The sequence below is a fragment of the Eschrichtius robustus genome, chromosome 11 (assembly GCF_028021215.1).
Source record: "Eschrichtius robustus isolate mEscRob2 chromosome 11, mEscRob2.pri, whole genome shotgun sequence".
NCBI lineage: Eukaryota > Metazoa > Chordata > Mammalia > Artiodactyla > Eschrichtiidae > Eschrichtius > Eschrichtius robustus.
Window position 1 is genome coordinate 12592314 of NC_090834.1, and position 13273 is coordinate 12605586.

Consider the following 13273-nt stretch of genomic DNA (forward strand, 5'->3'; position numbering starts at 1 on the left):
AAAATCATTGAATTGTACATTTTAAATGAGTAAATTGTATCTTATGTGAATTATATCCCAATAAAGCTGTTAGAAAAACAACAACAAAGCTGCCCCAGATGCTGGGGCAATTCCAGCTGTGAGTGTCCTCATGGAAGTTCATATATTACAGAGATCAACTCGCTGGTCTCACTAGTAAAGATGCTCTAACAAGCAGGAAGATACTAGACAGTCGCTGCCAGTAAGATCACTTGAGGCCTCCTTGGTGCCAAAACTTTTCTAATATAACTTGTATAAGACAAATCAAGAGGAATATAAATAAAAAGTCACATACTTGGTTCCTTTAAGCATATTTAATATTTGAATTCTCATTTTCTATTCTCCCAGACCCCAGAAAACAGAGTTTTTAGATGACCAATATTTTGTTCCAGAAACGTACAGCCTTATCAGCTAATTCATAAAAGAGCTATTTTACAAAGGTACATCTGGATAATTAGAACAATAAAGTCTTTTAGGCATTTCAAAATGTGATCAGTAAAAATACATGATTATTAATAAAGTTTTTTTTAAGATAGTTCCAGATTTCTTTAAAAGTAATTTCTGTTAAAGAGTACATGATTGTATGGTGAACAAGGAAAATAAAATGTTCTAGCAGGAAGAGGCTGATTAAGAATAACCCACAGTGTGCATTACAGTTATGTTTGCAGTACGTCTGCTTAGCCATTGGCACCTGCAAATGGTGGACAGGGCTTCCTTCTAGGAGGTACAATTTTTTCCGACCAATTTATTTTCAAAACCATCAGTACCAGTGGGGAAGAATGAGGCAAAAGAACCCTTTTCTTGAGGAAAGAACAATTTTTCAGATCACTTTGAAAAGGGGCGGAAAAGTCAGCAAAAACATGATTTACAAAACAAAAATTGTAATACTGGGGGCCAAAAAACTAGCCAGCAGAAAGTTGACTGGAAGGTCCTGCTAATTTTCTGTTTGAGGTCTTCTGTACACAGTTCTGAACGGTGCCCCCCATGACATATAGGGAAGGAAATATTGACCAAAGCTCTAGTAGCTCAAAATAACATCATATACCACCTTCAAAGAAGACAGCTTCCAGTTTGAAATATAGAAGCTCCACGTAATACAAATTTAACAATATCAAAAAGAAAAAAAAAGTATGCGAGGAAAAGACAACTCACAGGAAGCATAATTATTTTCTTTAGCTTTGAAAATAAGGAAAAAAATGGGCTCTTCTCCTCTACTATCCCACTAGCTCCCCACCCGCTTCCATAAACACATTAACAAAAAAACTTTAGAGGGACTCATCCTTTCTAACAGCTGTTAGAGTTGTTTTAGGGAAAAGAAAGCCAAAAATCTTATAAAATATACCTTCTGTGCAGCATAATGTAGTAGTAACCGTTTAGGTCCTAATAGCCAAGACAACTCAAGCAGTCCAAGTTAGCTAATTTTAAAGTATGCCAAATATATCGTTTCTAGGGCAGGGATCATGATTTTAAATTACCGCACTCTGGGGGTTTGTTGATTTGCCTTGATTAACTCTGTTCTCTGAAAAGGAAGGAGACACTCCAAATGTAATTTGCCACTTAATAACAAAGGAGCCATTAGGGCCACATGAGAGAGCACAGGGTCACGGCAGGTCACTACAATAGCTAAAACCCAGCTCTCCTGCTCCGGGAAGGTTGCTTTGTCCACCACCCTTGGATCTTTCCGTATGGAAGTAGGTTCCAACTTCTAGTCAGGTAACTTTGAGAAAATGGCTTTGATGGTAACCAGCCTCAGTCAAAGACAGGGTGAAATATCTAATTCCATCGTTCTGAAAGGACGGTAGAGTATCAAAGTCGAATGGATGTGATTATAATGGCCAAAAGAAAATAGAGGGTGTGGGAGGGCCAGCATGAGAAGAAGGGAAGAAGTTAGGTTGGTAAGATAAAAAGAACACTCAAAATTGTGGAATATTTTCAGAATTAGACTTCATTTCGGGGCTTTGTTTGACAATCTGGATATGAATTTATTTGGAAGTACGAGAGCTATGGTCAAAATATTTTTCCAGTTAGCCCTGTTTCTGTTCCAAGGAGAGGTTAAACTTCAGGAAAAAGAAAAGCTAATAGTTGCTAAGGACCAGGGAATGGCTGAGCTAGAAGAGAAACCAAAACTCTGCTAACAGACAAAACTTCTTAAAGGAATGAGTGCTAGAGAATTCTGCAATTACCCTGCAGCCTCTGAAGTTAAGATGAAAGTTCTATTTGTATTTACCTTTCTCCTGATTAACTGTCCACAGATGGTATTAGTGTCAAGTAACTACAGGTGTAATTCTTTTTAGTTGGGAGTGACTACATTATTTCCAGCAGCACAATGTAACCATTTGGTTTTTACTTGCTTCTCTTAAGAGATACAGAAAGTTCAAGTCCCAAGCTTTACTTATATATTAGCCTCTGCTTCTAAAAATTTTAATCCCATTTTGATTTAATTTATACTTGGGCTACAACTCAAAATAAAATTCTAATTTATAGATGAGGTCCAACAATCCAAGTTGGTCTACTTAAAAACACAGATCAGTTTTGGAAAAACAGAAGCAGGAATCTGGACATAGAGGAGCTTGTTAAGTTGTAGTGGTGTTTGTAAGAGTAGCTGGGAAGCCTGACCACTGTGAGGAGGGGAAAGTTTTATATATATATATTATATATATTATATATAATATATATATATATTTTATATATATATATTATATATATAATATATATATATATTTTATATATATATATATATATATATTTGGGCAGAGGGTGGGGGGATGGCAGGGAAGAGTAAAATTACATCCTAACTACCCACAGAGTTCAGAGGGCACTACTGAAAGATATGAGCAGTGGACGAACTCCTTGCATACTAACAGAATTTCCATATTTGACAAATGATTTAGTTTTAGTTGGCAAAAATACTCCCAAACATACATACCTGATGCACAAAGAAAACCACAGAAAGCCGATAGAACTGAAGGAGTTCTCAAGTTACAGTTCTGACACATTTATCCTCTGGAGGGTGCTGCCAGTACTACTATTCATTCTAGAGCAGGCAGTTACCAATGCCTTGCCTGCAGTATCCAGTGTATGTTCTGGTCTGCAATTTTTAAGGTCAGTCATGCACCAGTGTGGAAAAAGCTCCAGCAGTGAAGTCAGAGGAAGTGCTTCTGGAGCTGGTCGGAGCAGCTCTGCCTTCTCCACCACAGCTTTCTCCGCTCCACTCTCGGCTCTCTCTTTAACTCAAAGAGCCCTTTGGCACCATCAGTGCAAAAATTAGAGTCAAACCTCCAGGTACTAAAATGTTACTGGCCTTATAATCAGCAGTACCCGTGGCTAATGAAAGCCATTGTTCAACTCAGTAGTGATTCAGTTACACAACCTCCCCAGACTCTCACCCGCTCCCACCCCACCCCTCCTTCAGCGACCCCCACCCCTGCCACCACCTGAAGCATCGCCGTTTGCTTGTTTTTACTTCCTGCTCAATCTGCAGGGATAATTTTACACAAGTGCCAAAGTCTAATGTATAATTATAAAAATGAAACAATACCAAGAATAACAAACTTATAGTCAAGAAAATAAAATTTGCTTTCCTCTCCCTCCCAAATCCCAACCCTCAACAGAAAAGGAGACAATAAGAGAAAATACACCCATTTTCAAGTGCCTGCTCTTTAGTACATTGAGGATTCCTGTTCATTGGGAGTGGATCCCAGCTACAGAGAAGAGGTGCTCGCCTCGGGTGGGAGGAAGCCCTACCTGGGAGCACAGAGCTCAAGTCCTCTGCGCTTAGGGGTCCCAGCAGACTACGCTTTTGAGGTGACCCTCAGGCAAGCGGCCTACTGGGCAGCAGAGGGCGTGGGATACAGTTTGGTGGAGGCCACATGCTCCTCCCTCCCCTGCTTACCCCCTCCTCCTCGTCACCTCTCTACCCCACCTCCTAACACCCCATCCTGAACTCTTTGCTTCGGGAGCAATCGACGCTTGGGTGTACTAAATACAGAGGGCTAAAACTCTCACTACTCAATTAAAACAAAACATGGCAAAATAAAAATTAAAATGTGCTTTCAAATACGGAATGAAGTCAAATAAATACATCTGATTTTCTCTTTTTCTTAAGTCTAAGTAAAATTTCATATCCTACACCCAAAGCTCTATACATTTGGTTTTTGTTCTGAATCAAAATGAATTTCCGATAGTGAGGAGAGCAGAGTGAGAGAACAGATGTCCCCTCACTGACAGACTAGTGCAGCTGCCAGGCTGGGAAGAACCAGTCCCGCTCTGGGCCCCTGGGGCGTGGCTACCCCAGGGTGTTCGCAGGCAGATCCTCTGTCACACACTCTCTCTGTGTCCACACTGGAGCCAGGACGTGGTGATACAAGGCCGATGCTCAAATCCAACAACCTGCAGTCACCTCCAGGACACGCGGCTCTAACTTTTATCTGGGAAGAACGAGGAGATGTGGAGATCAAATTAGGAAGAAAGAACGAAGTAAAATGAACACTTAGAGAATATATCTGAAATCTGTGGACACTGTTAACATCTTTGTTTCTGGATCAGAATAGCCTCATCCAAAAGCATGAAAGCAAATGAGTACAAATTGCTGCACTGAACGCAAATCCATCTGTAGCCACAGGGGGACACTGCTTTCGCCGTCAGGGGAGACACAAAAGCACAGCAAGACCTGAGGAGGACCTGCCTCCACCACTAGGGAGCCTCAGTTTCCTGGGCCCACCACAGCTCTGCCTTCTGCTTTTGCAAAGGTGAAGAAAGACAGAAGGCGGGTGGCGTGGGGACTGACAACTGCAGTTTCTCTTAGAAAACAAGAGCTGAGTCAGCAGACAGCGGCCTCTGCTTGATATATGATGTTTGGAAACAAGCAGTTTTTCTAAGAGAGAGAAGAAATGGAATCTCAGAAGGTCTCCACTTTAAAGAATAATAAATCATTTCATTCAATGCACTGTTCAGGCAGGATGATTCTTGAGTCTGAAATCCACAGTTTTCACATACCTGAGTGCTTGTCTGTGAGGGCTGATCCAGCCAGCCTTTGGCAAAGAATGGTGTAACTTTCCTCCACCTTCTGTAAAATAAAACCCATAGGTTTTTCATTTGAACATCATGAGAAATTTATTTTGAGAATAGGAAAGAAGGCTTTTTATACTATAGGGACATGCTTCCAAATTTCAACATTAACATCATTGAAAATTTTGTTAGTAGGCGAAAAAAGTAAATTTCATTCCTTTTACCTGTTTCTCTCTTGAGTGAATAACTTAAAATGTTCCCATATAGAAGAAAGTAGAGGAGAGGGCAACCTATAGAGGTGATTATCCCACTGCCCCGCCTCCCCACCCGGAGTCACCCTGAAAATGGTCCCACATGCGGCATGAACTAAATTAGGACCAACGTGCCCTCAGTGGCCTTTTAGAATCTTATCAGCCACAGGATGACCCTACATATAATCATATGACGAAGGGAAAACCTACCACATGAAGTTAAAAGAAAAACTAAGGGAGACCAGTCTTCAGCTAAGAGGCTAAGGACACTTTGAACTCTGTCCCTGAAACCTCTACTAAATGATGTCATGACAAACATTTGGGCTCTAGCAGCTGTGCCTACTGATGGCAAACTTATAAAGTCCTGTTGTCAGAAATGACCACACAGGTCAGTTTTGCAATGGTGGCTTATGCAGTGACATCTTCAATTACCAATTTACAAGTCTCCCACTCACAGGCAGGCCTTTAAATTACAGGAGCCACTGGAGACAATTTCTGTCTGTCACAGCACCTGGGAAACTACCAACGTCACCTAACAATTCACAGATAATTAATAGGTTATGGCAAGTTAAAGCATTTCCCAGCCTAGATTCCTAACTACACAGACCCCACCTATCTCAGCTTACTGCCCACATCTTCTCATGGAGGCCAGCCAATCATCCCAAATATATTTAGGTTCTTAAACTTAGAAACCCATACAAACACACAGTTTACAGAGCTACAATTTCTTCTGTTCTTGTGATCGGATAAAAAATGCTGATCTCAGTTTTGCATCCGGGTCTATTCACAGACAATCGTCAGAGAAAACATTCAAATCTAGACCCTGAGCAAGGTTACTGACAACAGCATGTTAATCATTCTACACTTCCTCTCTGTTAAATGTGTTTTTTATATCCGAGTCCTACGGATGTTGAAGTCTGAGGTACCTTTAAGTGTTCAAGGTCAGCCTCTATCTTACGAATGTACTCCATGATCTGGCTTTGTGAATCTGCGCAAGAGGAGGGACTCCGGAGCTCAAAACAGGAATCCTCCATAGCTCCCCAGCGCTGCTGGACCAGGAATTCTGGGGTGAAAGGTGAAACTGCCCCATCAGAACGAGCATTCTGGGGAGAACGCTGCTGCCGGCGGGTAGAGTCCATAGAGGGGGTGCCTGTCGTGGGCTGCGGGGGAAGCGAGGGAGCCACCTCCTCATCCGTGGAGCTCTCCTGCACTGCTTCATAGCCGTCAAGCATCAGATAGGTTCCTATCGATAGAGACAGAACAGTCTGATGAGATTAGTGCCGCCATCATCACATCAGCCAACAGACGTGGGGTGATTTGCCGACAACTTTAAAAGCTATTAAAGAAGGGGAAAGGCCATTCATTCCCAAATTCCCAGGTTAAGTTTTCAGTGCCTCAGAATTTTCTTACGTCAGGTTAAAGGTGAACTTAGCAAACCTTCCTGGTAATTTCTGAATAACTTCATATTCGTTAGCATTTTAAAAGTGAAAAGCTGAAAGCTACCGAGTCCCTACATGATCTTGCCACCACCCTCCCTGCCAAACACCTGCCTTGCTTCATCTCCCACCACTGTCTCCCTCACCCTGCATGCTTGAACCACAGAACGCCTGCTCTTGCCTCGCAGCCTGTGCGCTATCCTTCTCTGCTGGAACACTCTACCTCCAGGTACCCACGTGGCTTCTTCCTTCACTTCCCTTGGGTCTCTGCTCAAATGCTACCTCCTGAGAGGCCTTCTTCCCTGATCACCTGGTCTGCCCCCATTACCCTCTGCCCCTCAGGCTGACTTATTTTTCCTCCTAATTCTTACTATCTGACATCTATTTATTTGTTAACTCATTTACAGTTAGTTACTCTTTCCCCAAGTAGTGCTTAAGCATCATGACAAAGGTGGATTTTTCCGTGTTTTATTCCATGCTATATCTCCCAGCACCTAGGATAGGGTGTGGCATAGAGTAGATTCAGTATTTATTCATTGCATGAAAGAACACATACTGCACGCGCGCACACACACACACACACACACACACACACACACGAGAGAATGCTTGGATACCCGAGCGACATCCATTTCAGCACATAGGACAAATAACAGTGATTGAAATCAAAGTTTAAATGTGAAAGGAACTTGCCTGAGATGCGCAAATTAACATCCTTCTCTTCCTTTTTAACTGCTCCATCACCTTCTGATGGATTATCATCACTATGTGCTTCACGGGCATCAAAAAAGTGCTCTCCACTCTCATCAAGACCCCCTTCTGGCTCTGCGGGAGGCATCTCTGGGGTCAGAATCATGCGGTCCATTACTAAAATGCTACTTGCCTGGCTATCTTGGAATGCCAGTACCACTGAGTCCCGTGCAGCAGAAGGTTCAGTTGAAGTCCGTGCACCGTAACGAGCTGAAATGTCACCAGCGCCAGTTCTAAAGGGCATCTGTCCTTCACAAGGACGACAGGCCTTAATATTTTCAGGGTTCTGGGTTCCACCGTAGGCCTGCACCCCCAGAGAGGCTGTCCTGCATCTTGGGAAATGTGGCCAGTCTTCCTGAGCGCTCTTCTCAGTCAAACCCAGCTGTTGTACCAGCAACTGCTTCAACAAACCCACTGAAAGATTTAGGAAGGGGGGAAAAACACATGCATTCACAACCATAACCTCAAACTGACAGAATTAAATTAGAGGAATTATCAATTCTCTCTTAAAGTAAGTACCTTTTTAGTAACATACAGGCAAAAATACTAATTTCATACAGTCATTTTTTGTTTTGAGAAATGAAATAAAACACCATCTAGAGAAAATTTAACATTAAACTTGACTTCAAAAAAATTTAAGAATTCTCAGTGGGGGATTCTCCTATTATTCTCCTCTATGCCTACCTCCACATTTTCTACCATATAACTGGAATAATACCCCAAAGGTACTTCTTAAAAGGATGTTGAAAAGCCGTGTTCATCTAGACAAAAGAACCTGAAAGTTCTGCTTTTTCCAGAAGCAGACACTATCTACATAGGCATTATTTTTTTCTAATTTTATTAGACACAGAGAACACTTATTTTATCTATAATAACCCAAAGAATCTCCTTAAATGGTGAAGAAGAAAATAAAACTGCCCTGTAAATTTAATTCCAATGTTTGGTAGCATGCATAATTTCAAAGGATAAGAAAATATTTATTAGTTTTTAAAAATGACCTCACTAGTACCACAGCTTCCTTTGGTTGTTGAATATAGAATGGATTTAATTTTAAATGGGCAAGTGCACGCTGTGAGGTCACTCACACAATGAGAGGGTCACTGGGACAATGTTAGTGGACCCATCAGAAATCATTACCACTGTTAACTCTCTGAGTCTAGAACAAATTAGGTTTTAAAGAACTTGACCAATTCCGTACTTTCGACTTGGCCTTAATTTCTATCTTCTGTCTCTTTAAATAAAGTTTCCACATAGGTTTGGGTCTTTGACCCTCCTTCTTTTTGCTCTGCAGTCACTTCCTGAGAGACGCTATGAACACTTATGGCTTTGACACTCAGATCCATCTCTCTCCCTGACCTCCTCCAAAGTTCCAGTCTTAAAACTCTCAACTTCTGCTCATCCTTCCTCTTAAATGGCTTGCCATTCATTACCATAATCTCAACATGTTTTAAAATTAAGCCCATAATCTATGGCAAAGAAAAGAAGGAAAAAAGAAAGTGTAGCAGTGGTGGTCTTTTCTAATTTTTATTTCTGACAAAAATACTGAAATTATCTCTAAATAGTCCCTTACCTTTGCCCTTGCAGCCAAAGAAGTCAATTGTTTTAAGTATTTGTTGGTTTCTCACTTTATTTTTATTCTTCTAACACCATTCATTCTAGCCCAAACCCTTTTAGCCTCAAGCCCAGACCACTCCACTCCAACTCTATTTCCATTCAAATCCTTTCGCAGCTCTCAGCCGGAGTAATCTTTTTCCATCAGTCATACACCCTAGCTTAGCAACTTCAAATGGTTCTTTCTCTGCAGCTAGAGAAAAGAAAGCAATCATTCTCAGCCTTTTTCCCACCTCCAATACACCTGACGCGTGTGATCCACTCCCATTTGTAACAGTGGTTCTCAACCAGGCTGGAGAGGGAGTGGGTGGCTGACCAAGTGGCAAGGACCACCCACTCGTGTGTGTGTGTGTGTGTGTGTGTGTGTGTGTGTGTGTGAGAGAGAGAGAGAGAGAGAGAGAGAGAGAGAGAGAGAGAAGGATGGGTCGTGGTGAAGAATACTACAATCTCCACAAGAAAACAGAAGAAGATCTGTAGCCTGAATAAGTCCTCAAAACCCTGCGGCCTGCCACGCTTCAAGTCCGGAGGACTCAACCTGCTCTTCAAGTTCCACAACAGCTGGGCTCAACAACGCGTCCTCCACCTTCCTAACCTTGACCCCCATGACCCCTTCAGCTTGTGCGGTCTGCCCCAGGCCAGCTGCTCTACCCACTGCTCTCTGAACACCCTCAGAGTTTTTGCCTCTGTGTTTTGGTCCTATTTGGTCCTACCATTTTTCTTGTCTGACTGACTTCTATATATTCTGCTAAATACCTACCTGAATCTTACCCATTCTTCAAGGCAATAATCACATCTCTCTTGTTTTCTAATGCCTCCCTTCTCTGGTCACGCCAACCAGATCAATTTTGACATACCTGTTTTGTTTTTTTACTTAAGAAGGTGAGGGAAAGTTTTCTCTCATCTTCCCAACTAGACTGTAAAATTCTTGAAGGGAAAATTCATGGTACATTATAAAACTCTGGTGCTTAATAAGTCTTTGTATTAACTTATGAATAAAACTTACAATTCCTTAGTGCATCCAATGCCCACCGTTCTTCTGAGACAGGCAAGTGTGGATCTGGGATGGTGATTTGATAATTGACTCCAACTTCCTTTAGAGTGCCATCTGCATGCTGCTCCTTTGCAAACTGTCTCTCAGCCACAAAGAGATCATCCACCTCCGATTTCCCAGAGGTATCCAGTGAATGAGATTGAGGTTTTGACGACATTAAAGGAGACTCTAATCCCAAATCTCTGTCTGTTCAATGGAACAGAAAAAGTAGAACGTATCTTAACAAAACTTTTAACGTGAAGCATTCAGGAAATATGTGGGAAAAAATAACCGCATGAGCTACAGAGATTGTCCGCTAAGTAAAATACATGGCACTTAGTGCAGTGTGATAATGGTACACAGAAAGGCGCACAAGCAAAGTTTGTTAAAGTGAATAGCTGATGCCAGATCCTGCATAAACCAAAAGAGTTAACGTTTCTTCACATTTTATTGAGTAATAGGTAGACTCCATTCTTCCAGGTTAACTTAACAGATCAGTTTACCTGGACTCTGCAGACCAGTGACTGAAATGCCATGATGTTCCACTTTTAATTTTGGAGGTTCTTCTTCATCATTGTCTCCTCTATGGAAGGGGAAAAAAAAAATCTTTCAGCTTCATGAGGTGCCTAAACATCAGTGCAACAAAATGTTAAGAATTATCCATTCTTTCTCTGACCAAAACCACAAAGCCGTTCCTACTCGGAAGCAAAGGCACACTCACTCGCAAGGTGGTGACTGTGGCAGTGGGATTGGCTTTGTGGACTGTTCCTTCACCGATGCAGCCATCCGACAGATGAGGTCCTGCCAGCTGCAGGGAGTTTGAAAAGAATACAAAACACAGGAGGGAAAGGAAAAAGAAACACACTTTAAATACACTCAGAGAGCAAAAATAAAAACTAACAAGCCATACAAGAAACCAAACCAAACCAACAGTCAAAAAACACTATTTCTGCCAGAGAATATCTTTATTTTGGTGACATACTATTAAGTAGAGATTATAAAACCTAACAACATTATGGATACACTACCCATGAAAAAAACTTCACTTGACGCTTCTGAGAATTTTTTCTTTAGAAAAGATACTTTCAATAGAATAGAACCAAAATAAGAGACATCCATCTAAAAAGGAAGAAATTCTTAGAAGAACACCTCTCAAAGAATATAGAGGAAGTACTTGTTTCCACATAGTTTTTGGTTTTCAAAGTCCTTTTACAAAAGCAGTTAAATTGTGGAATATTATGTTCAGGATAATAAAACATATTAGAGCAAGGTAGCTATATCCAGTACATACACAGTCTTTTCAGAAACTGTCTGTGCCACCAGTTCATAAATTTGGGCTCCATTGTCAGACATGGAGATGACGAATAAAGCTTTGTTATCTGGGAAAACAAGACAAAAATTACTCTAACAATATGACCCACAGAGGCTGGGAAAGATGTTTCTAGGGTCCTGGTATTATTCTGCATCTTAATCTAGGTAAAGGTTACACCTGATCACTTTGTAAACACACATTCACTTTGCAAAACTCATCAAACTATAACTTAAAATTTGTGCAAATTATTGTATGTTATACTATATATACTTTAATAAAACAAAGATTATAAGAGCTAGCACTAATTCCACAGTAATTTATTAAAAACAAGAAAGTGTCAATGTATCTAAATTACTGAACTATAAACACTATTGCTCTTTTTGCATTTATTCTGAATTGCCCTTTTGCTAAATGGTTAGTCAGTAACATTCAGTGGGTGTTGGAGAAAAGAGGTCATAAATTTATCTCACCACTATGGAACTAACAAGTTTTAAAAGAGATCTCGTTATTAGTACAGTTAATATGTAACTTCCTAACTGAAACTGATTTTTAAAAACCTAAACCACACCTATTTCTTCAGTTTTTGCCTTTTCCCCACCATATCAAAAAATGAAAGCCTTTTCAATGGTATTACCTCCAATTCATTGTCTTCACTAGTGTCATCAATGATTTGAACATGACATACAGATAAAAGTAATATGCAGAAAATTTTCAAATGCAGAAAATTATTCAGAGAATCTAAGCATCCTGCATAATTTTGGGGTATTCACGTTCTAAGCAGTAAATAAATTTCATTTAATCTGTATAAGAATATAAAAGGAACAAAACTCTACGCCAGTTGTGCTACTTCAACGACACTGAGTATCTTATGAAACGTTACGATGAACCTGGAGGTTAGCGTCATGCAGCGGACATACTCGCCTGTTGCCACTTGTCGAACCAACACTGTATTCAACTTGATGACAGGGCTAAATGTGTGTTTGCTATCACCTGTAGATGCCAGAATCTTACTATGACACCTTAACACCAGTCTATCGTCCTGCTTTTGTAACAATACAAGAATATCTTCCAGCAGCAAAGTGTATAGATCTAGAAATAAAAATGTAGGAGAGGTGATTAGTACAGAAATTGAGATGTGTTTTATAAACTTTATAACAATTTGACATCAAAAACTGATTTCTGTTAAATCTAGTAAATTTTTAAAATGTACTTGCTATTGTATTTTTTTATTTCATTTTTTAATAATTCATTTTTAATGTATTACACCAAAGTGTCAGTTTGTGACTGACAAGAGATAAAAAACACTGGTTCTTCACCACAGATAGTTTGAGATACAGTGGTTTAGAGGAAGCTGAGACTCATTAGAATACAAGGATGGAGACAGGACTGAATCATGACAAAATCTTCTGCTTCATCCCTAAATGAGTATTTAACATGCTTCACATATAACAAAATAACATAAGCAGATCTTCCGTAAATGAGTAATAACACAAAGTACCATTGCTAACTGCTGTCACTGAAAAATGTGAACGGCTATCTCTTCTCTTTGGCATAAGGAAAACTTCCTATTCTTTTCCTTTCTCCACTCTCCCCCAAACCAACAGAAAGTACACCTACCAATAGTTTTATCTCTGTTCACCTTCCAAACCAATGGCCCTTCATGAATCATCTTCCTTTTAGTTAAATCCAAATTCTGCCAAAATAAAGAGAATTACACACAAATTATTTCCAAGCACTTAGTGAGATGATATTCCATTTAGTCTCCTTTCCAGAAATTCTTACTATAAAAGATACCATTTACATTCACTATTATTGATATCTGTCAACTACTGAAAATGGAATAAAAATCAGGTTAAAG

The 13273-nt window shown here is 40.2% G+C and overlaps 1 protein-coding gene across 2 annotated transcripts in view; it reads right to left on the bottom strand.

The window, feature by feature from the left end:
* Positions 1–3433: 3433 nt before the first annotated feature.
* ARHGEF12 (Rho guanine nucleotide exchange factor 12) overlaps positions 3434–13273 on the bottom strand; it is a 142325-nt gene continuing 132485 nt past the window's right edge. For both annotated transcript variants that reach the window (XM_068556550.1, XM_068556549.1), the window contains 10 exons: positions 13033–13108; positions 12337–12504; positions 11395–11482; positions 10825–10911; positions 10607–10686; positions 10077–10310; positions 7406–7876; positions 6203–6519; positions 5014–5083; positions 3434–4445 (listed from right to left, as the gene is read on the bottom strand). In XM_068556550.1, the coding sequence (XP_068412651.1) occupies positions 4435–4445; positions 5014–5083; positions 6203–6519; positions 7406–7876; positions 10077–10310; positions 10607–10686; positions 10825–10911; positions 11395–11482; positions 12337–12504; positions 13033–13108 (1602 nt within the window). In that variant the 3' untranslated portion in view covers positions 3434–4434. The remainder of the gene's footprint in view (positions 4446–5013; positions 5084–6202; positions 6520–7405; positions 7877–10076; positions 10311–10606; positions 10687–10824; positions 10912–11394; positions 11483–12336; positions 12505–13032; positions 13109–13273) is intronic.